At 54.0% G+C, this 27,255-nt stretch overlaps 1 protein-coding gene across 1 annotated transcript; it reads left to right on the top strand.

Annotated features, from left to right (window-relative positions):
* Nucleotides 1-10: 10 nt before the first annotated feature.
* Nucleotides 11-27,220, top strand: LOC147104909 (T-box-containing protein TBX6L-like). The gene is made up of 7 exons (XM_085962195.1): nucleotides 11-23; nucleotides 116-275; nucleotides 1,166-1,268; nucleotides 4,795-4,959; nucleotides 6,241-6,387; nucleotides 8,690-8,760; nucleotides 26,803-27,220. The coding sequence occupies exons 1-7, from the start codon at nucleotides 11-13 to the stop codon at nucleotides 27,218-27,220; spliced, it is 1,077 nt and encodes a 358-aa protein (XP_085818321.1).
* Nucleotides 27,221-27,255: the final 35 nt, after the last annotated feature.

The following is a 27,255-nucleotide window of genomic DNA, read 5'->3' as shown; positions in this document are numbered from 1 at the left end:
TTTCTGTTGTATGTTTGGTGTGGGTGGGCAGGCTTCAGCCTAGGCCTCAGGCTGTAGTTGTCTGTGTTCGGGGTGCTGATCTTGGATCCCTAAACCCTTTGCTTTTTTCCCTCAGTGCCAAAGACACACCTGGAGCGCGATCCCTTACCATTGCCGAGGGCCGTTGCCAGCCAGGCCGACTCCTGGAGCAGCATCAGGGTGACCCTGGAGGACCAGCACCTGTGGCAGAAGTTTCATGAGATCGGCACCGAAATGATCATCACCAAAACGGGCAGGTAAAGGGCCTCAGCAATGGGCAGGTACAGGGAGACAGAGAGAGGACGGGGGTGAGGCCGGAGCAGAGAAAGGGGGCAGGGTAAAGGGGAGGGGCAGAGGCAAGGCCGGAGACACAGCTAGTGATGTCGACAGGGGCGACGGCTAACTTTACACCTTCCAAACGAAGGGCTCCCATCTCCCTCTGCCGTTGGGAGGCCTGGGCCTGATGGAGTGTAGGTGGGAGTTTGGGCACCGCTCCATCTGTAGCAGCCTGGGATCAGGCCGTCCTGTACTCACAGCCGGGGAAGGTACATGAGGACTGAGTCCTTTCCAGCAGAATTTCCCAGCTGTCCCTGTGGCTGGTGCTAAGGGGGCAAAGCCAGGCCACCGACGGCCCAGAGACTGCAGCCAATGAGATGCTGAGCCATGCAGGCCCAGAATGGTCCAGGTTTGATCCCTGCCCTGATTAGCTCATCTCAGCCGGGTCAGCAGTAACCATACTACAACTGGCTCACCTGCCAAGCCCCCACATGACTCATCTTCCTGCAACTGGGTGAACAACCGAGAGTTCAAATCCCACCAGTGGCGGATTGTGAAATTTCAATTCAATAAATCTGGTCATTTGTGGGGCTGGGTGCGATGGCCTCCACAGTTGAATATCTCGGCAACACTTGTTCTCTGGGCTCTCAAAACCAGGATCGGACACTGGGGGTGCAGTCTGTGGAACTGTAGGCCATCAGGAGTCCGGTCCTTCAAGGGAGGGGTTGAAGGGCCATCAGGAGTCCGGTCCTTCAGGGGAGGGGGAGGAGGGTGAGGGGAAGAGTGGGGAGACTCTGAAGAGGAAGGAAATGCATCGGACAGTAAAGAACAAAGTGTTTGATTTGCTTTTTAATGGACTGTGTTCCTTTAGGAGGATGTTCCCTCAGTGTAAGATCAGCGTGTCTGGGTTAATGCCGTTCTCTAGATACATGCTCATGGTCGACCTGGTCCCCGCTGATGGAATGCGGTACAAGGTGAGGACTACAGGGAACGACAGCTCAGGGTACAACGGAGAGTTGGCATAGCAACCCGTGCTGTCACTCCGCCATCTTGTTTACTGCTTGTTAAAATGACTGCAGCCTTGTTCCTGGGGTTTCATTGTAACTGGGGTGAAAGGGGGAGGTTGAAATTTTCATCCTCTGTCTTTGAACTGTGTAAGGCTATCGGAATCTCACCCGCCAAATCCCCCGTGACCCTGAAATCAGTATTTGTAGGGAAATGGTGTTAGGGAAATTGACGAGATTGAAGGCCGATAAATCCCCAGGGCCTGATAATCTACATCCTAGGGTACTTAAGGATGTGGCCCTAGAAATAGTAGATGCATTGCTGGTCATCTTCCAAAATTCTACAGACTCTGGCACAGTTTCCATGGATTGAAGGGTAGCTAATGTAACCCCACTATTTAAAAAAGGTGGTAGAGAGAAAACGGGGAATTATAGACCGGTAAGCCTGACATCGGTAGTGGGGAAAATGCTACAGTCCATTATAAAAGATGTAATAGCAGAGCACTTGGAAAACAGTGACAGGATCGGACAAAGTCAACATGGATTTACAAAAGGTAAATCGTGCTTGACTAATCTACTGGAATTTTTTGAGGATGTAACTGGTAGAATAGATAAGGGAGAACCAGTGGATGTGGTGTATTTGGACTTTCAGAAGGCTTTCGATAAGGTCCCGCATAAGAGACTAGCGTGTAAAGTTAAAGCACATGGGATTGGGGGGTAAGGTACTGACTTGGATGGAGAACTGGTTGGCAGACAGGAAGCAAAGAGTTGGAATAAACGGGTCTTTTTCCGAGTGGCAGGCTGTGACTAGTGGGGTACCGCAGGGATCGGTCCTAGGACACCAGCTATTCACAATATATATTAATGATCTAGACGAGGGAACTAGATGTAATATCTCCAAGTTTGCAGATGACACAAAGCTGGGTGGGTGAGGAGGATGTCGAGAAACTCCAGTATGATTTGGACAGGTTGGATGATTGGGCAGATGCATGGCAGATGCAGTATAATGTGGATAAATGCGAGGTTATCCACTTTGGTGGCAAAAACAGGAAGGCAGATTATTATCTGAACGACAATAGATTGGGAGAATCTGAGGAAGGATGTTCTTGCCATGGAGGGAGTGCAGTGAAGATTCACCAGACTGATACCTGGGATGGCAGGAATGACGTATGAGGAAAGATTGGGTCGATTGGGCTTGTATTCGCTGGAGTTTAGAAGAATGAGAGGGGATTGCATTGAAACTTATAAAATTCTATCAGCACTAGACAGACTAGATGCAGGAAGGATGTTCCCGATGGCAGGGCAGTCCAGAACCAGGGGTCACAGTCTAAAGATAAGGGGTAAGCCATTTAGGACAGAGATGAGGAGGAATTTCTTCACCCAGAGAGTGGTGAACCTGTGGAATTCTCTACCACAAAAGGCAGTTGAGGCCAATTCATTAAATATATTCAAGAAGGAGTTAGATATATTTCTTAAGGCAAAAGGGATCAAGGGATATGGGGAGAAAGCAGGGACAGGGTACTGAATTTGGATGATCAGCCATGATCTCAGTAAATGGCGGAGCAGGCTCGAGGGGCCGAATGGCCTACTCCTGCTCCTATCTTCTATGTCTCTATGTTTCTACCTTCCACCTCCTGCAACTGGTCCCTGCTGGGCTGGAGTGGAGCCTGGGCCCTGGGGGGAAGGACTGTGTCTAACCCAGTCCCTGCTGGGCTGGAGTAGAGCCTGGGCCCTGGGGGGAAGGACTGTGTCTAACCCAGTCTGTGCTGGGCTCGAGTGGAGCCTGGGCCCTGGGGGGAAGGACTGTGTCTAACCCAGTCCCTGCTGGGCTGGAGTGGAGCCTGGGCCCTGGGGGGAAGGACTGTGTCTAACCCAGTCTGTGCTGGGCTCGAGTGGAGCCTGGGCCCTGGGGGGAAGGACTGTGTCTAACCCAGTCTGTGCTGGGCTCGAGTGGAGCCTGGGCCCTGGGGGGAAGGACTGTGTCTAACCCAGTCCGTGCTGGGCTGGAGTGGAGCCTGGGCCCTGGGGGGAAGGACTGTGTCTAACCCAGTCCGTGCTGGGCTGGAGTGGAGCCTGGGCCCTGGGGTGAAGGCTGGTCTAACCCAGTCCATGCTGGGCTGGAGTGGAGCCTGGGCCCTGGGGGGAAAGACTGTGTCTAACCCAGTCCATGCTGGGCTGGAGTGGAGCCTGGGCCCTGGGGGGAAGGACTGTGTCTAACCCAGTCCATGCTGGGCTGGAGTGGAGTGGAGCCTGGGCCCTGGGCCCTGGGGGGAAGGACTGTGTCTAACCCAGTCCATGCTGGGCTGGAGTGGAGTGGAGCCTGGGCCCTGGGCCCTGGGGGGAAGGACTGTGTCTAACCCAGTCCATGCTGGGCTGGAGTGGAGTGGAGCCTAGGCCCTGAGCCCTGGGGTGAAGGCTGGTCTAACCCAGTCCGTACTGGAGTGGAGTGGAGCCTAGGCCCTGAGCCCTGGGGTGAAGGCTGGTCTAACCCAGTCCGTACTGGAGTGGAGTGGAGCCTAGGCCCTGAGCCCTGGGGTGAAGGCTGGTCTAACCCAGTCCGTGCTGGGCTGGAGTGGAGCCTAGGCCCTGAGCCCTGGGGTGAAGGCTGGGCTAACCCAGTCCGTACTGGAGTGGAGTGGAGCCTAGGCCCTGAGCCCTGGGGTGAAGGCTGGTCTAACCCAGTCCGTGCTGGGCTGGAGTGGAGCCTAGGCCCTGAGCCCTGGGGTGAAGGCTGGGCTAACCCAGTCCGTGCTGGGCTGGAGTGGAGCCTGGGCCCTGGGGTGAAGGCAGGTCTAACCCAGTCCCTGCTGGGCTGGATTGGAGTGGAGCCCAGGCCCTGGGCCCTGGGGTGAAGGCTGGTCTAACCCAGTCTGTGCTGGGCTGGAGTGGAGCCTGGGCCCTGGGCCCTGGGGTGAAGGCTGGGCTAACCCAGTCCGTGCTGGGCTGGAGTGGAGCCTGGGCCCTGGGGTGAAGGCAGGTCTAACCCAGTCCGTGCTGGGCTGGAGTGGAGTGGAGCCCAGGCCCTGGGCCCTGGGGTGAAGGCTGGTCTAACCCAGTCTGTGCTGGGCTGGAGTGGAGTGGAGCCCAGGCCCTGGGCCCTGGGGTGAAGGCTGGTCTAACCCAGTCTGTGCTGGGCTGGAGTGGAGTGGAGCCCAGGCCCTGGGCCCTGGGGTGAAGGCTGGTCTAACCCAGTCTGTGCTGGGCTGGAGTGGAGTGGAGCCCAGGCCCTGGGCCCTGGGGTGAAGGCTGGTCTAACCCAGTCTGTGCTGGGCTGGAGTGGAGTGGAGCCCAGGCCCTGGGCCCTGGGGTGAAGGCTGGTCTAACCCAGTCTGTGCTGGGCTGGAGTGGAGTGGAGCCCAGGCCCTGGGCCCTGGGGTGAAGGCTGGTCTAACCCAGTCTGTGCTGGGCTGGAGTGGAGTGGAGCCCAGGCCCTGGGCCCTGGGGTGAAGGCTGGTTTCTGGGCCCCTGTGTAATGTTGCTGTGTTTTTCTCTGCAGTGGTATAAGGACCAATGGGGGGTGGCTGGGAAGTCGGAGCCCCAGCCTCCCTGTGTGACCTACATCCACCCAGACTCCCCGGCTTTGGGCAGCCACTGGATGAAACAGGCCGTGCACTTCCGCAAGCTGAAACTCACCAACAACATGCTTGATCAGTCTGGACATGTAGGTGACAGCGGCTCCTGACCCCGCATCTGCTGCTTTATTTATTTACTGTTTATAAATCTTTCTCTCATGCTCGTCGCTCAGCATCCAGCGTTCCCCAGTCAGGTACGAACTGAGGCCCTGCTATATTTTACATCGGGTGCTGGCTCCCATAGCCTGTCCCTCTCTCAGTTCAGTTCCTCCAGCTACAGCACGGGTTAGATGCAGAGTAAAGCTCCCTCTACACTGTCCCATCAAACACTCCCAGGGTAGGTACAGCACGGGTTAAATACAGAGTAAAGCTCCCTCTACACTGCCCCATCAAACACTCCCAGGGCAGGTACAGCACGGATTAGATACAGAGTAATGCTCCCTCTACACTGTCCCATCAAACACTCCCAGAGCAGGTACAGCACGGGTTAGATACAGAGTAAAGCTCCCTCTACACTGTCCCATCAAACACTCCCAGAGCAGGTACAGCACGGGTTAGATACAGAGTAAAGCTCCCTCTACACTGTCCCATCAAACACTCCCCGGGCAGGTACAGCACGGGTTAGATACAGAGTAAAGCTCCCTCTACACTGTCCCATCAAACACTCCCGGGGCAGGTACAGTACGGGTTAGATACAGAGTAAAGTTCCCTCTACACTGTCCCATCAAACACTCCCGGGGCAGGTACAGCACGGGTTAGATACAGAGTAAAGCTCCCTCTACACTGTCCCATCAAACACTCCCAGGGCAGGTACAGCACGGGTTAGATACAGAGTAAAGCTCCCTCTACACTGTCCCATCAAACACTCCCAGGGCAGGTACAGCGCGGGTTAGATACAGAGTAAAGCTCCCTCTACATTGTCCCATCAAACACTCCCCGGGCAGGTACAGCACGGGTTAGTTACAGAGTAAAACTCCCTCTACACTGTCACCATCAAACACTCCCAGGTAGGTACAGCACGGGTTAGATACAGAGTAAAGCTTCCTCTACACTGTCCCATCAAACACTCCCAGGGCAGGTACAGCATGGGTTAGATACAGAGTAAAGCTCCCTCTACACTGTCACCATCAAACACTCCCAGGTAGGTACAGCACGGGTTAGATACATCCATGTACATAAACCTTGCCCTAGTGACACCGAGGCCAGAGTTCACATCCTTAAGGTGGGTTTGAAGTCGGGACCTTGTGCTCTGTGTGGTCCACACTGGCTAGTGCCCTTCCTCAGTGAGCTGTGAGGTCCATGTGATGTGCCACTCAGCTCCCTGCACTTGATGCACAGACACTGCCCATTTCACCCTTGCTGTGTTTCAGATTATCCTGCACTCGATGCACCGTTACCAGCCTCGATTTCACATCGTGCAGGAGGAGAACCCATTCGGTGTTCGATGGAGCATCTTCCAGACCTTCACCTTCACCGAGACCGTCTTTATGGCAGTCACCGCCTACCAGAACGAGAAGGTGAGGGCCCGCACTGTACCTCAGTAAAGCCTGTGGGACTCGCCGTGTGGTGAGGCCCTAACTACAGGCCAAGTACCTCCCCTCAGCTAGCGAGTGGCAGAGCGGGGAGCAGGAGTGAGGCTCAGTCCAGAGGGGCCAGCTTTAGAACAACAAGGAGTGCGGAGCCCCATCTGTTTGTTGGGGAGCGGTGTGCTTGCTGTTCTTATGTTCATTCTTGGGGTCTGGGCACTGCTGGCAAGGCCGGCATTTATTGCCCATCTCTAGTTGCCCTGATATAACCGATTGGCTTGCTCGGCCACGTCAGAGGGCAGTTAAGAGTCAACCATGTTGGAGTGGGACTGGAGTCACAAAAAGGCCAGACTTTTATAAGGACGGCAGGTTTCCTTCCCTCAAGGACGTTAGTAAACCAGTTGGGTTTTTACAACAATCCAAATTTTTAAAAATGAATTCATGGTGGGATTTGACTCTGGATTATTAGTCCAGTTATATCACCACTACACTACCGGACCTACACGTTTCTGGGTGGTGAGTGTGGTGCTGGTTCTCAGGGCCAGGCAGGGATAGTCTGCGTGATCAGGTACTGAGGGAGGGACAGGACCGACATTCTCTGTCTGGGTTACCACATGAAGAATGGGTGTCGTACCCCAGCAAGGTACCAGCGGGTATTGTACCAGAGGGAGTTGTATCCCCTCAGATCCATTTTACAGCACCCAGTTGGATTGTCCTGTCACACTGACCCATCACACTGACCCGTCACACTGACCCATCACACTGACCCGTCACACTGACCCCGTCACACTGACCCGTCACACTGACCCGTCACACTGACCCCGTCACACTGACCCCATCACACTGACCCGTCACACTGATCCGTCACACTGACCCGTCACACTGACCCGTCACACTGACCCCGTCACACTGACCTGTCACACTGACCTGTCACACTGACCCCGTCACACTGACCCCGTCACGCTGATCTGTCACACTGACCCGTCACACTGACCCCGTCACACTGACCCGTCACACTGACCCGTCACACTGACCCGTCACACTGACCCCGTCACGCTGACCCCGTCACGCTGACCTGTCACGCTGATCTGTCACGCTGACCCGTCACACTGACCCGTCACACTGACCCGTCACACTGACCCGTCACACTGACCCGTCACACTGACTCCGTCACACTGACTCCGTCACACTGACCCCGTCACACTGACCCGTCACACTGACCCGTCACACTGATCCGTCACACTGACCCGTCACACTGACCCGTCACACTGATCCGTCACACTGACCCCGTCACGCTGACCCGTCACGCTGACCCGTCACGCTGACCCGTCACGCTGACCCGTCACGCTGACCCGTCACACTGACCCGTCACACTGACCCGTCACACTGACCCCGTCACACTGACCCCGTCACACTGACCCGTCACACTGACCCCGTCACACTGACCCGTCACACTGACCCGTCACACTGACCCGTCACACTGACCCGTCACACTGATCCGTCACACTGACCCGTCACACTGACCCGTCACACTGACCCGTCACACTGACCCCGTCACACTGACCCGTCACGCTGACCCGTCACGCTGACCCGTCACGCTGATCTGTCACGCTGATCCGTCACGCTGACCCGTCACGCTGACCCGTCACGCTGACCCGTCACGCTGACCCGTCACGCTGATCCGTCACGCTGACCCGTCACACTGACCCGTCACACTGACCCGTCACACTGACCCGTCACACTGACCCGTCACACTGACCCCGTCACACTGACCCCGTCACACTGACCCCGTCACACTGACCCGTCACACTGACCCGTCACGCTGACCCGTCACGCTGACCCGTCACGCTGATCCGTCACACTGACCCGTCACACTGACCCGTCACACTGACCCGTCACACTGACCCGTCACACTGACCCCGTCACACTGACCCCGTCACACTGACCCGTCACACTGACCCGTCACACTGACCCGTCACACTGATCCGTCACACTGACCCGTCACACTGACCCGTCACGCTGACCCGTCACGCTGACCCGTCACGCTGATCTGTCACACTGACCCGTCACACTGACCCGTCACACTGACCCGTCACACTGACCCGTCACGCTGACCCGTCACGCTGACCCGTCACACTGATCTGTCACACTGACCCGTCACACTGACCCGTCACACTGACCCGTCACACTGACCCGTCACGCTGATCTGTCACACATGGCACGGGTTCACTGAATTACCACCTCACCTTGCGTGAAAGCAAATAACTGACTCCGTTATTCAACATCATTCCAGATTACAAAACTGAAGATTGACCATAATCCATTTGCCAAAGGATTTAGAGAGGTCGGATTGAACAATAAAAGGTAAATTAATGCCACATATAATATGTGTGTCATGTAGTTTATGTGCCGTGTACTGTAGGTGACCGAAAGCTTTTAAGGAGAATGTTAAAGGAGGAGAGAGGGAGTTTCGGGCCTAGACGGCTGAAGGCACAGCCGCCAATGGTGGAGTGAAGGAAATTGGGGGTGGACGGAGCTGGAGGAGCACAGATATCTTGCGGGGGGGGGGAGGTTGTGGGGCTGGAGGAGATTACAGAGATACGGAAGGGGCGAGGCCATGGAGAGATTTGAACACGAGGGCCTAGAAATTGGGTTGGGGCGCCAAAGTGGCGCAAAAGTTGGCGGAGCGCAGGATTTAGCGCAGCGATCGGTGTGATACCGATCGCCAGAAATTCAGTTTCAGTGCCCCTCGAGGGAGACGGGGCGAGGCTCGAGGCGCTCCGCGTCCCTCTTAGGGCGCTGAAACTGATTATCGCAGCGCAACGTGCCGCAGCGCCACATGCTGCGGCACGGCACGCTGCGGTACTGCAGGCCTTCCTCCCACTGTTAAGGGGGAGGTGCCTGCAACAGCGCGATCCCCGCTCGTGAGTGCCGGCAAATGAGCCCGGCACCAAGGAGAAGTGCCGGGCTCTCGGGAAACAGCCGGCAATGCCGCGGGGGGGTGGCGGGGGTTAGGAGGCCGGGGACGGAGGTGCTGGCAGGCGGCCGCCGAAAAAGCGGCCGCCCCGCACCTCCACCTTAACTTGCGCCGCTGCCGGCACAGTAAGGCCCCGTGAACCGGGCGCGGGTAGCGAGCGGCGCAACTGCGGCGTTCGCTACCAAATATCGCGAACGGTGCACGAATAGGGCGCTGCGCACACCGATGACGTCATCGGTGGCGGCGCAGCGCAAATGCCTAACTCCACCAGTAGCACCCCTACTGAATATCGCGGGAGACGCAGCCAGTGGCGCTACAGCCACTGACTGCCTCTTTAGGCGCTAACAGGTGGCGCTACTCACCCAATTTCTCCCCCGAGGATGAGAATTTTAAAATCGAGACGTTGCTTAACCGGGAGCCAATGTAGGTCAACAAGCACAGGGATGATGGGTGAACGGGACTTGGTGCGAGTTAGGATTCGGGCACCGGAGTTTTGGATGAGCTCAACTTTACGGAGGGTGGAAGACAGGGGGCCGGCCAGCGGAGCGTTGGAATAGTCCAGTCTAAAAGTAGCAAAGGATTGGATGAGGGAAAACCAGGGGAAAAGAGGAAATCTCATCAATCATATTTTCACAGGGAACGGTTAGTAAGACCTCAATCATGCCAGAACTCCGCACTCAAAAGGAGAAGGATAGACCAGGCCAGCCCTGACCAAAGTAGCACAGACCAGGCCGGGCCGGACCGAGACAGCACAGACCAGGCCGGGCCGGACCAAGACAGCACAGTCCAGGCTGGGCCAGACCGAAGCAGCGATGGTAAGAGTGTGTTATTGTTATTACACTTTTCAAGTAAGGAGACTGAGTCACACATTGTGGGGGGCCGGGTGGGGGGGGGTGGGGGGGAGGTAATTCAGGAATATTCTGGGTAATTCAGGGGGATACTTGGTACCAGGGTTGTAAGAGTAATGCAGGGAATTCTGGGGAATACAAGGGGGTTGGCAGTAATACATGGTAATACGGGAGGTGGGGTAATACTGGGTGGTGGGGTAATACAGGGTGGTGGGGTAATACGGGAGGTGGGGTAATACAGGGTAACACAGGAGGTGGGGTAACACAAGAGGTGGGGTAATACAGGGTAATACAGGAGGTGGGGTAATACGGGGTAACATAGGAGGTGGGGTAATACAGGGTAATACAGGAGGTGGGGTAATACGGGGTAATACAGGAGGTGGGGTAATACGGGGTAATACAGGAGGTGGGGTAATACAGGGTAAAACAGGAGGTGGGGTAATACGGGGTAATGCAGGAGGTGGGGTAATACAGGGTAACACAGGAGGTGGGGTAATACAGGGTAATACAGGAGGTGGGGTAATATGGGGTAATACAGGAGGTGGGGTAATACGGGGTAATACAGGAGGTGGGGTAATACAGGGTAACACAGGAGGTGGGGTAACACAAGAGGTGGGGTAATACAGGGTAATACAGGAGGTGGGGTAATATGGGGTAACATAGGAGGTGGGGTAATACAGGGTAATACAGGAGGTGGGGTAATACTGGGTAATACAGGGGTGGGGTAATATGGGGTAATACAGGAGGTGGGGTAATATGGCGTAATACAGAGTGGTGGGGTAATACGGGGTAATACAGGAGGTGGGGTAATACGGGGTAATACAGGAGGTGGGGTAATATATGGGGTAATATAAGAGGTGGGGTAATATGGGGTAATATAGGAGGTGGGGTAATACAGGGGGTGGGGTAATATACGGGGTAATACAGGAGGTGGGGTAATACGGGGTAATACAGGAGGTGGGGTAATATATGGGGTAATATAAGAGGTGGGGTAATATGGGGTAATATAGGAGGTGGGGTAATACAGGGGGTGGGGTAATATACGGGGTAATACAGGAGGTGGGGTAATATGGGGTAATAGAGGAGGTGGTGTAATATGGGGTAATACAGGAGGTGGGGTAATACAGGGTAAAACAGGAGGTGGGGTAATACAGGGGGTGGGGTAATACAGGGTAATGCAGGAGGTGGGGTAATATGGGCTAATACAGGAGGTGGGGTAATATGGGGTAATACAGGAGGTGGGGTAATACAGGGTGGTGGGGTAATACGGGGTAATACAGGAGGTGGGGTAATATGGGGTAATACAGGGTAATACAGGAGGTGGGGTAATACAGGGGGTGGGGTAATACGGGGTAATACAGGAGGTGGGGTAACATGGGGTCATACAGGAGGTGGGGTAATACGGGGTAATACAGGAGGTGGGGTAATACAGGGGGTGGGGTAATATGGGGTAATACAGGAGGTGGGGTAATATGGGGTAATACAGGAGGTGGGGTAATACAGGGTAATACAGGGTGGTGGGGTAATACGGGGTAATACAGGAGGTGGGGTAATATGGGGTAATGCAGGGTGGTGCTGTAATATGGGGTAATACAGGACGTGGGGTAATATGGGGTAATACAGGAGGTGGGGTAATACAGGGGGTGGGGTATTACGGGGTAATACAGGAGGTGGGGTAATATGGGGTAATACAGGAGGTGGGGTAATACAGGGTAATAAAGGAGGTGGGGTAATACAGGGGTGGGGTAATACGGGGTAATGCAGGAGGTGGGGTAATACGGGGTAATACAGGAGGTGGGGTAATACAGGGGGTGGGGTAATATGGGGTAATACAGGAGGTGGGGCAATATGGGGTAATACAGGAGGTGGGGTAGTACGGGGTAATACAGGGTGGTGGGGTAATACAGGAGGTGGGGTAATATGGGGTAATACAGGGTGGTGGGGTAATATGGGGTAATACAGGAGGTGGGGTAATACGGGGTAATACAGGAGGTGGGGTAATATGGGGTAATACAGGAGGTGGGGTAATATGGGGTAATATAGAAGGTGGGGTAATACAGGGGGTGGGGTAATACGGGGTAATACAGGATGTGGGGTAATATGGGGTAATACAGGAGGTGGGGTAATACAGGGTAATACAGGAGGTGAGGTAATACAGGGGGTGGGGTAATACGGGGTAATACAGGAGGTGGGGTAATATGGGGTAATACAGGAGGTGGGGTAATATATGGGGTAATACAGGAGGTGGGGTAATATGGGGTAATACAGGAGGTGGGGTAATATGGGGTAATACAGGGGGTGGGGTAATACGGGGCAATACAGGGCGTGGGGTAATATGGGGTAATACAGGAGGTAGGGTAATACAGGAGGTGGGGTAATACAGGGAGTGGGGTAATACGGGGTAATACAGGAGGTGGGGTAATATGGGGTAATACATGAGGTGGGGTAATATATAGGGTAATACAGGAGGTGGGGTAATATGGGGTAATACAGGAGGTGGGGTAATATGGGGTAATAAAGGAGGTGGGGTAATACAGGGGGTGGGGTAATATGGGGTAATGCAGGAGGTGGGGTAATACAGGAGGTGGGGTAATACAGGGGGTGGGGTAATATGGGGTAATACAGGAGGTGGGGTAATATGGGGTAATACAGGAGGTGGGGTAATATGGGGTAATACAGGGTGGTGGGGTAATACGGGGTAATACAGGAGGTGAGGTAATATGGGGTAATACAGGGTGGTGGGGTAACATGGGGTAATACAGGAGGTGGGGTAATAAGGGGTAATATAGGAGGTGGGGTAATATGGGGTAATACAGGAGGTGGGGTAATATGGGGTAATATAGAAGGTGGGGTAATACAGGGGGTGGGGTAATACGGGGTAATACAGGATGTGGGGTAATATGGGGTAATACAGGAGGTGGGGTAATACAGGGTAATACAGGAGGTGGGGTAATACAGGAGGTGGGGTAATACGGGGTAATACAGGAGGTGGGGTAATATGGGGTAATACAGGAGTTGGGGTAATATGGGGTAATACAGGGGGTGGGGTAACACGGGGTAATACAGGAGGTGGGGTAATATGGGGTAATACAGGAGGTGGGTTAATACAGGGTAATAAAGGAGGTGGGGTAATACAGGGGATGGGGTAATACAGGGTAATGCAGGAGGTGGGGTAATATGGGGTAATACAGGAGGTGGGGTAATATGGGGTAATACAGGAGGTGGGGTAATACGGGGTAATAAAGGAGGTGGGGTAATATAGGGGGTGGGGTAATACAGGGTAATGCAGGAGGTGGGGTAATATGGGCTAATACAGGAGGTGGGGTAATATGGGGTAATACAGGAGGTGGGGTAATACAGGGTGGTGGGGTAATACGGGGTAATACAGGAGGTGGGGTAATATGGGGTAATACAGGAGGTGGGGTAATACAGGGTAATACAGGAGGTGGGGTAATACAGGGGGTGGGGTAATACGGGGTAATACAGGAGGTGGGGTAACATGGGGTCATACAGGAGGTGGGGTAATACGGGGTAATACAGGAGGTGGGGTAATATGGGGTAATACATGAGGTGGGGTAATATATAGGGTAATACAGGAGGTGGGGTAATATGGGGTAATACAGGAGGTGGGGTAATACGGGGTAATACAGGGGGTGGGGTAATATGGGGTAATGCAGGAGGTGGGGTAATACAGGGTAATACAGGAGGTGGGGTAATACAGGGGGTGGGGTAATATGGGGTAATACAGGAGGTGGGGTAATATGGGGTAATACAGGAGGTGGGGTAATATGGGGTAATACAGGGTGGTGGGGTAATACGGGGTAATACAGGAGGTGAGGTAATATGGGGTAATACAGGGTGGTGGGGTAACATGGGGTAATACAGGAGGTGGGGTAATACGGGGTAATATAGGAGGTGGGGTAATATGGGGTAATACAGGAGGTGGGGTAATATGGGGTAATATAGAAGGTGGGGTAATACAGGGGGTGGGGTAATACGGGGTAATACAGGATGTGGGGTAATATGGGGTAACACAGGAGGTGGGGTAATACAGGGTAATACAGGAGGTGGGGTAATACAGGAGGTGGGGTAATATGGGGTAATACAGGAGGTGGGGTAATACAGGGTAATAAAGGAGGTGGGGTAATACAGGGGATGGGGTAATACAGGGTAATGCAGGAGGTGGGGTAATATGGGGTAATACAGGAGGTGGGGTAATATGGGGTAATACAGGAGGTGGGGTAATACGGGGTAATACAGGGTAGTGGGGTAATATGGGGTAATACAGGGGGTGGGGTAATACGGGGTAATACAGGAGGTGGGGTAATATGGGGTAATACAGAACGTGGGGTAATACAGGGTAATACAGGGAGTGGGGTAATACAGGGGGTGGGGTAATATGGGGTAATACAGGAGGTGGGATAATACAGGGGGTGGGGTAATACGGGGTAATACAGGAGGTGGGGTAATACAGGAGGTGGGGTAATACAGGGTGGTGTAATACGGGGTAATACAGGAGGTGGGGTAATACGGGGTAATACAGGAGGTGGGCTAATACAGGGTAATACAGGAGGTGGGGTAATATGGGGTAATACAGGAGGTGGGGTAATACGGGGTAATACAGGAGGTGGGGTAATATGGGGTAATACAGGAGGTGGGGTAATACAGGAGGTGTGGCAATACGGGGTAATACAGGAGGTGGGGTAATACAGGAGGTGTGGCAATATGGGGTAATACAGGAGGTGGGGTAATACAGGAGGTGTGGCAATACGGGGTAATACAGGAGGTGGGGTAATACGGGGTAATACAGGAGGTGGGGTAATACGGGGTAATACAGGAGGTGGGGTAATACAGGGTAATACAGGAGGTGGGGTAATATGGGGTAATACAGGAGGTGGGGTAATACGAGGTAATACAGGAGGTGGGGTAATATGGGGTAATATAGAAGGTGGGGTAATACAGGGGGTGGGGTAATACGGGGTAATACAGGAGGTGGGGTAATACAGGAGGTGGGGTAATACGGGGTAATACAGGAGGTGGGGTAATATGGGGTAATACAGGAGTTGGGGTAATATGGGGTAATACAGGGGGTGGGGTAATATGGGGTAATACAGGAGGTGGGGTAATATGGGGTAATACAGGAGGTGGGGCAATACAGGGTAATAAAGGAGGTGGGGTAATACAGGGGATGGGGTAATACAGGGTAATGCAGGAGGTGGGGTAATATGGGGTAATACAGGAGGTGGGGTAATATGGGGTAATACAGGAGGTGGGGTAATACAGGGTAATACAGCAGGTGGGGTAATGCAGGGGGTGGGGTAATACAGGGTAATACAGGAGGTGGGGTAATATGGGGTAATACAGGAGCTGGGGTAATATGGGGTAATACAGGAGGTGGGGTAATACGGGGTAATACAGGGTAGTGGGGTAATATGGGGTAATACAGGGGGTGGGGTAATACGGGGTAATACAGGAGGTGGGGTAATATGGGATAATACAGGACGTGGGGTAATACAGGGTAATACAGGAGGTGGGGTAACACAGGGGGTGCGGTAATACAGGAGGTGGTGTAATTCAGGGGGTGGGGTAATATACGGGGTAATACAGGAGGTGAGGTAATATGGGGTAATACAGGAGGTGGGGTAATACAGGGTAATACAGGAGGTGGGGTAATACAGGGGGTGGGGTAATACAGGGGCTGGGGTAATACAGGGGGTGGGGTAATATGGGGTAATACAGGAGGTGGGGTAATACAGGGGGTGGTGTAATACGGGGTAATACAGGAGGTGGGATAATACAGGGGGTGGGGTAATACGGGGTAATACAGGAGGTGGGGTAATATGGGCTAATACAGGAGGTGGGGTAATATGGGGTAATACAGGAGGTGGGGTAATACAGGAGGTGGGGTAATACAGGGGTGGGGTAATACGGGGTAATACAGGAGGTGGGCTAATACAGGGTAATACAGGAGGTGGGGTAATATGGGGTAATACAGGAGGTGGGGTAATACGGGGTAATACAGGAGGTGGGGTAACATGGGGTAATACAGGAGGTGGGGTAATATGGGGTAATACAGGAGGTGGATAATATGGGGTAATACAGGAGGTGGGGTAATACGGGGTAATACAGGGTAGTGGGGTAATATGGGGTAATACAGGGGGTGGGGTAATACGGGGTAATACAGGAGGTGGGGTAATATGGGGTAATACAGGACGTGGGGTAATACAGGGTAATACAGGAGGTGGGGTAACACAGGGGGTGGGGTAATACAGGGTAATACAGGAGGTGGTGTAATTCAGGGGGTGGGGTAATATACGGGGTAATACAGGAGGTGAGGTAATATGGGGTAATACAGGAGGTGGGGTAATACAGGGTAATACAGGAGGTGGGGTAATACAGGGGGTGGGGTAATACAGGGGGTGGGGTAATACAGGGTATGGGGTAATACAGGAGGTGGGGTAATACAGGAGGTGGTGTAATACGGGGTAATACAGGAGGTGGGATAATACAGGGGGTGGGGTAATACGGGGTAATACAGGAGGTGGGGTAATATGGGGTAATACAGGAGGTGGGGTAATATGGGGTAATATAGAAGGTGGGGTAATACAGGGGGTGGGGTAATACGGGGTAATACAGGATGTGGGGTAATATGGGGTAACACAGGAGGTGGGGTAATACAGGGTAATACAGGAGGTGGGGTAATACAGGAGGTGGGGTAATATGGGGTAATACAGGAGGTGGGGTAATACAGGGTAATAAAGGAGGTGGGGTAATACAGGGGATGGGGTAATACAGGGTAATGCAGGAGGTGGGGTAATATGGGGTAATACAGGAGGTGGGGTAATATGGGGTAATACAGGAGGTGGGGTAATACGGGGTAATACAGGGTAGTGGGGTAATATGGGGTAATACAGGGGGTGGGGTAATACGGGGTAATACAGGAGGTGGGGTAATATGGGGTAATACAGAACGTGGGGTAATACAGGGTAATACAGGGAGTGGGGTAATACAGGGGGTGGGGTAATATGGGGTAATACAGGAGGTGGGATAATACAGGGGGTGGGGTAATACGGGGTAATACAGGAGGTGGGGTAATACAGGAGGTGGGGTAATACAGGGTGGTGTAATACGGGGTAATACAGGAGGTGGGGTAATACGGGGTAATACAGGAGGTGGGCTAATACAGGGTAATACAGGAGGTGGGGTAATATGGGGTAATACAGGAGGTGGGGTAATACGGGGTAATACAGGAGGTGGGGTAATATGGGGTAATACAGGAGGTGTGGCAATACGGGGTAATACAGGAGGTGGGGTAATACAGGAGGTGTGGCAATATGGGGTAATACAGGAGGTGGGGTAATACAGGAGGTGTGGCAATACGGGGTAATACAGGAGGTGGGGTAATACGGGGTAATACAGGAGGTGGGGTAATACGGGGTAATACAGGAGGTGGGGTAATACAGGGTAATACAGGAGGTGGGGTAATATGGGGTAATACAGGAGGTGGGGTAATACGAGGTAATACAGGAGGTGGGGTAATATGGGGTAATATAGAAGGTGGGGTAATACAGGGGGTGGGGTAATACGGGGTAATACAGGATGTGGGGTAATATGGGGTAATACAGGAGGTGGGGTAATACAGGGTAATACAGGAGGTGGGGTAATACAGGAGGTGGGGTAATACGGGGTAATACAGGAGGTGGGGTAATATGGGGTAATACAGGAGTTGGGGTAATATGGGGTAATACAGGGGGTGGGGTAATATGGGGTAATACAGGAGGTGGGGTAATATGGGGTAATACAGGAGGTGGGGCAATACAGGGTAATAAAGGAGGTGGGGTAATACAGGGGATGGGGTAATACAGGGTAATGCAGGAGGTGGGGTAATATGGGGTAATACAGGAGGTGGGGTAATATGGGGTAATACAGGAGGTGGGGTAATACAGGGTAATACAGCAGGTGGGGTAATGCAGGGGGTGGGGTAATACAGGGTAATACAGGAGGTGGGGTAATATGGGGTAATACAGGAGCTGGGGTAATATGGGGTAATACAGGAGGTGGGGTAATACGGGGTAATACAGGGTAGTGGGGTAATATGGGGTAATACAGGGGGTGGGGTAATACGGGGTAATACAGGAGGTGGGGTAATATGGGATAATACAGGACGTGGGGTAATACAGGGTAATACAGGAGGTGGGGTAACACAGGGGGTGCGGTAATACAGGAGGTGGTGTAATTCAGGGGGTGGGGTAATATACGGGGTAATACAGGAGGTGAGGTAATATGGGGTAATACAGGAGGTGGGGTAATACAGGGTAATACAGGAGGTGGGGTAATACAGGGGGTGGGGTAATACAGGGGCTGGGGTAATACAGGGGGTGGGGTAATATGGGGTAATACAGGAGGTGGGGTAATACAGGGGGTGGTGTAATACGGGGTAATACAGGAGGTGGGATAATACAGGGGGTGGGGTAATACGGGGTAATACAGGAGGTGGGGTAATATGGGCTAATACAGGAGGTGGGGTAATATGGGGTAATACAGGAGGTGGGGTAATACAGGAGGTGGGGTAATACAGGGGTGGGGTAATACGGGGTAATACAGGAGGTGGGCTAATACAGGGTAATACAGGAGGTGGGGTAATATGGGGTAATACAGGAGGTGGGGTAATACGGGGTAATACAGGAGGTGGGGTAACATGGGGTAATACAGGAGGTGGGGTAATATGGGGTAATACAGGAGGTGGATAATATGGGGTAATACAGGAGGTGGGGTAATACGGGGTAATACAGGGTAGTGGGGTAATATGGGGTAATACAGGGGGTGGGGTAATACGGGGTAATACAGGAGGTGGGGTAATATGGGGTAATACAGGACGTGGGGTAATACAGGGTAATACAGGAGGTGGGGTAACACAGGGGGTGGGGTAATACAGGGTAATACAGGAGGTGGTGTAATTCAGGGGGTGGGGTAATATACGGGGTAATACAGGAGGTGAGGTAATATGGGGTAATACAGGAGGTGGGGTAATACAGGGTAATACAGGAGGTGGGGTAATACAGGGGGTGGGGTAATACAGGGGGTGGGGTAATACAGGGTATGGGGTAATACAGGAGGTGGGGTAATACAGGAGGTGGTGTAATACGGGGTAATACAGGAGGTGGGATAATACAGGGGGTGGGGTAATACGGGGTAATACAGGAGGTGGGGTAATATGGGCTAATACAGGAGGTGGGGTAATATGGGGTAATACAGGAGGTGGGGTAATACAGGAGGTGGGGTAATACAGGGGTGGGGTAATACGGGGTAATACAGGAGGTGGGCTAATACAGGGTAATACAGGAGGTGGGGTAATATGGGGTAATACAGGAGGTGGGGTAATACGGGGTAATACAGGAGGTGGGGTAACATGGGGTAATACAGGAGGTGGGGTAATATGGGGTAATACAGGAGGTGGGGCAATACGGGGTAATACAGGAGGTGGGGTAATACGGGGTAATACAGGAGGTGGGGTAATACGGGGTAATACAGGAGGTGGGGTAATACAGGGTAATACAGGAGGTGGGGTAATATGGGGTAATACAGGAGGTGGGGTAATACGAGGTAATACAGGAGGTGGGGTAATATGGGGTGGCAGGGTCGCAGTTGCAAAAGTTTTACAAGGCCTTCTGGCTGCTATTCTCAGGTAGCAGTGAGAAGGCCCCCAAAGCTGTGCTTTATTCCCTCCTCTCCGCCCCCCCGCCCCTCCCCAGGCTCCACACTATTCTCTAGTTCTAGGCCCTACCAGGAGGCAGGCTCATGTGGTCATGCCCCAACCCTTATTAATAGCCCAAGACACCAAAACAGGCCACAGTTGGGCCTGGGCAGGCCCAGCATGCTTCGGGGCCGAGGGGTCGATGATGTTCCCCTGTGTAGCCATTGGGCAGGCAGGGGGCGGGGGAGAGGAAACCTGGCCCTCAAGGTTCCTACAAGGGCTCAGTCATTCCTGTCATTCCCCCAGCTGGTTTGGCTGGAAACAGTAACATTAATTGTTAACCTTGCAAGCCAATTATCCCAGCGAGATCACCAGTCAATCGGGCCCATTGTGTGTTCCTTCTCATTTCACTTATTTCTCAATATCACAATGTAACGTTTAAACCTAGATCCCGGAAAGTCCTTTGGAGAAGGGAGCAAAGCGGGAATGACCGGAGACCAGGAGAGCACCGCCTTCACTGCGCAGCCTGCACGGTGGTACTTACAGCAGGAACCCGAGCAAAAGGAATGCCCAGCGCCCAACATCGCATCTCATTCCAGAGGAGAGGAAGGCGGCTGCGCAGCCGAACAGCCCACCCCTGTCCCGTTTCTATTATACAGGTAAGGGACCGATTGGAAAAGCACCAGGTGTTTCTGCTCCCTGTGGGTAAAGGCAGTGTGGATCTGTGCCAAACGTGGTTCAACCTGTGGTTCTTGTTAGTGAAGAATCCAGGTGTTACAGGTTAAGATTTTCTCAGGTACAATGGTACCAGGTCACTTCCATAAGTGATCTGAGCATCTTATGTTCAGAAGTGTGCCCCTACTGTCCAATATCTAACTGTAGGATGGTGTAGCCCAGGGGTTTATTTTACAGACAGCAAGTGAACATACAGACTTCAAACCCCCTTGTGAATAATAAAAATAATAAGAATGTCACTCTAGCCCACTTTAGTGGGCTAACTTAGCTTTACCTGGTCAGCTGACTGGAGCTGACCAGCTCTGGGCTTATGATGAGTGAGTTTTCCCTTCCCAAAGGCTGACTCGACTGACATGGGTTTTGGTAACTCCTGATCACAGCAAGTGGGTGGGCTCTCCCTCCAACATAGAATCATAAAATCATAGAACTTTACAGCACAGAAGGAGGCCATTCAGCCCATCTTGTCCGTGCTGGCCGACAAAGAGCTCTCCACCCTTTTCCCACTTTCCAGCACTTGGTCCGTAGCCCTGTAGGTTACGGCACTTCAAGAGCATATCCAAGTACTTTTTAAATGTGATGAGGGTCTCTGCCTCTACCACCCTTTTAGGCAGTGAGTTCCAGGCCCCCACCGCCCTCTGGGTGAGAAAATTTCTCCTCAAATCCCCTCTAAACCTCCGACCAATTACTTTAAATCTGTGCCCCCTGGTTATTGACCTCTCTGCTAAGGGAAATAGGTCCTTTCTATCCACTCTATCTCGGCCTCTCATAATGTTATACACCTCAATTAGGTCTCCCCTCAGCCTCCTCTGTTCCAAAGAAAACAACCCCAGCCTATCCAATCTTTCCTCATAGCTAAAATTCTCCAGTCCTGGCAACATCCTCAGAAATCTCCTCTGTACCCTCTCTAGTGCAATCACATCCTTCCTGTAATGTGGTGACCAGAACTGCATGCAGTATTCTAGCTGCGGCCTAACTAGTGTTTTATACAGTTCAAGCATAACCTCCCTGCTCTTATATTCTATGCCTCGGCTAATAAAGGCAAGTATCCCGTATGCCTTCTTAACCACCTTATCTACCTGTCCTGTTACCTTCAGGAATCTGTGGACATGCACTCCAAGGTCCCTCTGATCTTCTGCACTTCTCAGTGTCCTACCATTTATATTAACTTATTTCCCATTCAGTGATTTGTCAGTCGGTCTGTCAATGAAACCAGCCACATCCCTCCCAGAACATTCTAGGCAGACATTTCTTTCCAGGCTCCAGTGAAGGTCATCCCAACGATAATAGGTGTGGATGTTTCTAGGAAGCCTGAGACCAGATAACTATTGTCCGCTGTCATTATGTAAACATATCTTCAATGCCCAGCTCATCAACACACAGTTGGGAATTTCCTCAGGACTGCTCCCGCTCTACTGCTGTAACTTTGGTGGAAGCCTCGTTTACACGAGGCCCAGGAGTGCAGGAGAAGCCGGAGGAAATTCCCAGCGACAAATGTCTCAGTGGTTGCAGTAAAAGAAAGACCGGCATTTCTATAGCGCCTTTCATGACCACCGGACGTCTCAAAGTGCTTTACAGGCAATGAAGTATTTAAAGTGTAGTCACTGGTGTAATGTAGGAAACGTGGCGGCCAATTTGCGCACAGCAAGCTCCCACAAACAGCAATGTGATAATCACCAGATAAACTTTTAGATGTTGGTTGAGGGATAAATATTGGCTAGGACACTGGGGATGACTCACCTGCTCTTCTTTGAAATAGTGCCATGGAATCGTTTGTATCCCCCTGAGAGAGCAAACGGGGCCTCCGTTTAATGTCTCGTCTGAATCCGGCACCTCTGACACTGTCGCACTCCCTCAGTACTGGAGTGTCAGCCTAGATTTTTGTGCTCAAGTCCCTGCAGTGGGACTATGAACCCACAACCTTCTGACTCAGAGGTGAGTGTGCTGCCCACTGAGCCGCAGCTGACATGTGAACAACAACAACCACTTGCATTTCTATAGCGCCTTTAACATAGTAAAACGTCCCCAGGTGCTTCACAGGAGTGTAATCAAACAAAATTTGACACCAAACCACATAAGGATATATTAGGACAGGTGAACAGCTTGGTCAAAGAGGTAGGTTTTAAGGAGCCTCTAAAAGGAGGAGGAAGAGGCGGAGAGGTTTAGGGAGGGATTTCAAGAGCTTCTGGCCTGGGCAGCTAAAATTTAACTAAAAACAAGCCGGTTAAACGTCTCATTTCCAAATCCTTTCTGTGGAAAAATAATGGTCAAAAAGTCGTGACACGTGAAACTACCCAGTGAAGGTCCACCCATGGCCCACGGTGCAGGACACCACCCAGTGAATGTCCATGGCCCACAGCCCATGGTGTAGGACACCACCCAGTGAAGGTCCATGGCCCATGGTGTAGGACACCTCCCAGTGAAGGTCCATGGCCCACCGTACAGGACACCACCCACTGAAGGTCCATGGCCCATGGTGTAGGACACCTCCCAGTGAAGGTCCATGGCCCACCGTACAGGACACCACCCAGTGAAGGTCCATGGCCCACCGTACAGGACACCACCCAGTGAAGGTCCATGGCCCACGGCCCACGGTGCAGGACACCACCCAGTGAAGGTCCATGGCCCACGGTGCAGGACACCACCCAGTGAAGGTCCATGGCCCACGGTGTAGGACACCACCCAGTGAAGGTCCATGGCCCACGGCCCACGGTGCAGGACACCACCCAGTGAAGGTCCATGGCCCACGGTGCAGGACATCACCCAGTGAAGGTCCATGGCCCACGGCCCACGGTGCAGGACCCCACCCAGTGAAGGTCCATGGCCCACCGTACAGGACACCACCCAGTGAAGGTCCATGGCCCACGGTGCAGGACACCACCCAGTGAAGGTCCATGGCCCACGGTGTAGGACACCACCCAGTGAAGGTCCATGGCCCACCGTACAGGACACCACCCAGTGAAGGTCCATGGCCCACAGCGCACGGTGTAGGACACCATCCAGTGAAGGTCCATGGCCCACGGTGTAGGACACCACCCAGTGAAGGTCCACAGCCCACGGTGTAGGACATCACCCAGTGAAGGTCCATGGCCCATGGTGCAGGACACCACCCAGTGAATGTCCATGGCCCACAGCCCACGGTGTAGGACACCACCCAGTGAAGGTCCACGGCCCACGGTGCAGGACACCACCCAGTGAAGGTCCATGGCCCACCGTACAGGACACCTCCCAGTGAAGGTCCATGGCCCACGGTGTAGGACACCACCCAGTGAATGTCCACGGCCCATGGCCCACGGTGCAGGACACCACCCAGTGAAGGTCCATGGCCCACGGTGCAGTACACCACCCAGTGAAGGTCCACGGCCCATGGTGCAGTACACCACCCAGTGAATGTCCACGGTCCATGGCCCACGGTGTAGGACGCCACCCAGTGAAGGTCCATGGCCCACGGTGTAGTACACCACCCAGTGAAGGTCCACGGCCCATGGTGCAGTACACCACCCAGTGAAGGTCCACGGTCCACGGCCCACGGTGCAGGACACCTCCCAGTGAAGGTCCACCCATGGCCCACTGTACAGGACACCACCCAGTGAAGGTCCATGGCCCACGGTGCAGGACACCTCCCAGTGAATGTCTACCCACGGCCCACGGTGCAGGACACCACCCAGTGAAGGTCCACGGCCCACGGTGTAGGACACCACCCAGTGAAGGTCCACGGCCCACGGCCCACGGTGTAGGACACCTCCCAGTGAAGGTCCATGGCCCATGGCCCACGGTGCAGGACACCACCCAGTGAAGGTCCATGGCCCGCGGTGCAGGCCACCACCCAGTGAAGGTCCACCCACGGTGCAGGACACCACCCAGTGAAGGTCCATGGCCCACAGCGCACGGTGTAGGACATCACCCAGTGAAGGTCCATGGCCCATGGTGTAGGACACCACCCAGTGAAGGTCCATGGCCCACGGTGTAGGACACCACCCAGTGAAGGTCCACAGCCCACAGTGTAGGACACCACCCAGTGAAGGTCCATGGCCCACGGTGTAGGACACCAGCCAGTGAAGGTCCATGGCCCACAGCCCACGGTGTAGGACACCACCCAGTGAAGGTCCATGGCCCACGGTGCAGGACACCACCCAGTGAAGGTCCATGGCCCACAGCCCACGGTGTAGGACACCACCCAGTGAAGGTCCATGGCCCATGGTGCAGGACACCACCCAGTGAAGGTCCATGGCCCACGGCCCACGGTGCAGGACACCACCCAGTGAAGGTCCATGGCCCACGGTGCAGGACACCTCCCAGTGAAGGTCCATGGCCCACGGTGCAGGACACCACCCAGTGAAGGTCCATGGCCCACGGTGCAGGACACCACCCAGTGAAGGTCCATGGCCCACGGCCCACGGTGCAGGACACCACCCAGTGAAGGTCCATGGCCCACGGTGCAGGACACCACCCAGTGAAGGTCCATGGCCCACGGTGCAGGACACCACCCAGTGAAGGTCCATGGCCCACGGCCCACGGTGCAGGACACCACCCAGTGAAGGTCCATGGCCCATGGTGCAGGACACCACCCAGTGAAGGTCCATGGCCCACAGCCCACGGTGTAGGACACCACCCAGTGAAGGTCCATGGCCCATGGTGCAGGACACCACCCAGTGAAGGTCCATGGCCCACGGCCCACGGTGCAGGACACCACCCAGTGAAGGTCCATGGCCCACGGTGCAGGACACCTCCCAGTGAAGGTCCATGGCCCACGGTGCAGGACACCACCCAGTGAAGGTCCATGGCCCACGGTGCAGGACACCTCCCAGTGAAGGTCCATGGCCCACGGTGCAGGACACCACCCAGTGAAGGTCCATGGCCCACGGCCCACGGTGCAGGACACCACCCAGTGAAGGTCCATGGCCCACGGTGCAGGACACCACCCAGTGAAGGTCCATGGCCCACGGCCCACGGTGCAGGACACCACCCAGTGAAGGTCCATGGCCCACGGTGCAGTACACCACCCAGTAAAGTCCACGGCCCATGGTGCAGTACACCACCCAGTGAATGTCCACGGTCCATGGCCCACGGTGTAGGACACCATCCAGTGAAGGTCCATGGCCCACGGTGTAGGACACCACCCAGTGAAGGTCCATGGCCCACGGCCCACGGTGCAGGACACCACCCAGTGAAGGTCCATGGGCCACGGTGTAGGACACCACCCAGTGAATGTCCACGGCCCACAGTGTAGGACACCACCCAGTGAATGTCCACGGTCCATGGCCCACGGTGTAGGACACCACCCAGTGAAGGTCCATGGCCCACGGTGTAGGACACCACCCAGTGAAGGTCCATGGCCCACGGTGTAGGACACCACCCAGTGAAGGTCCATGGCCCACGGCCCACGGTGTAGGACACCACCCAGTGAAGGTCCACGGCCCATGGTGCAGTACACCACCCAGTGAAGGTCCACCCACGGCCAATACATCAGGAAGTGGTGGGGTAGGAGATACTAAACTTGAAGATCATAGGAGGAAGTCTGAGGAAAGTGACTTGAGGTTGTGGATAAAATAATTTTGGATAACGGGGTGTGTAATGAGTTTTGATTTATATCAATGTTAGCCGAGGCTCAGTGGTAGCACTCGTCTCTGAAGGTTATGTGTTTGAGCCCCACTCCAGAGACTTGAGCACTTAATCCAGGCTGACACTCCAGTGCAGGACTGAGGGAGTGCTGCACTGTCGGAGGAGCCGTCTTTCGGATGAAACATTAAACCGAGGCCCCATCTGCCCTCTCAGGTGGACGTAAAAGATTCCTCGTTACTATTGTGAAGAAGAGCAGGGGAGCTCTCCCCAGTGTCCTGGCCAATATCAACATCACTAAAACAGATTATCTGGTCATTATCACATTGCTGTTTGTGGGAGCTTGCTGTGCGCAAATTAGCTGCCACTTTTCCTACATTCCAACAGTAACTGCACTTCAAAAGTACTTCATTGGCTGTAAAGAGCTTTGAGAGGCCCTGAAAGATGCTATAGAAATACAAATCTTTCTTTCTAACTGTGGGATGGGGAGTCTCTCTTCAGCCGGGGTAGTTTCCCAGGCGGAGGAGCTCAAGGGGGTGAATTATTGTGCTCTTGATATTGAACTGACTTGTCTTCCATTTCCCTTCATTCGGCAGCAACGAACCACAGCCACAATTGGGGATTGATTTCGGCACGCGGCCCTGCTCCGAGGCCCGGGCTCCTGTGGGAGACAGTAACGGGAGACCCAGCCTCGACATCAAAGCAGCACTGAAGACGGAGCCCTACAGCAGCTCGCTGCCCACCTGCCGCCTGGCCCAGGACTACGCGGGCGTCCTCAATGTGGCGGTCAGCAGTGCCGGGAAGGTGGGGGCCGTTGGACGCATCTACAATCATTCTGCCGGCCCTCCGAGCCCTTGGAACGTCCCCGGGCAGCAGCTCAATGAGTTTAACCCCACCGGGCACCCCTTGCACCTTGGCACTGACTTTGGCAGCCACGGGATGCACGGCTACCCTGCTGGCACTGGGGTGGTGGAATGGAGCCCCTACCCCCTGTTCCCATACCCATGTTGGTGAAAAGGACTGGACAGTCAACTGCGGAGGGTGGGCGG

This window comes from Somniosus microcephalus, chromosome 19, assembly GCF_052327205.1.
Source record: "Somniosus microcephalus isolate GS21.2 chromosome 19, FLI_Smic_1.0, whole genome shotgun sequence".
In the NCBI taxonomy this organism is placed as follows: domain Eukaryota; kingdom Metazoa; phylum Chordata; class Chondrichthyes; order Squaliformes; family Somniosidae; genus Somniosus; species Somniosus microcephalus.
This window is presented reverse-complemented; position numbering and strand designations above follow the sequence as displayed.

What these genes read in the sequence shown, in the direction of transcription:
- LOC147104909 (XM_085962195.1), top strand. An exon ending in CTGATGGAATGCGGTACAAG is followed by an intron (nt 1,269 to 4,794) that starts GTGAGGACTACA and finishes TTTTCTCTGCAG; the next exon opens with TGGTATAAGGACCAATGGGG. An exon ending in CCGCCTACCAGAACGAGAAG is followed by an intron (nt 6,388 to 8,689) that starts GTGAGGGCCCGC and finishes ACATCATTCCAG; the next exon opens with ATTACAAAACTGAAGATTGA.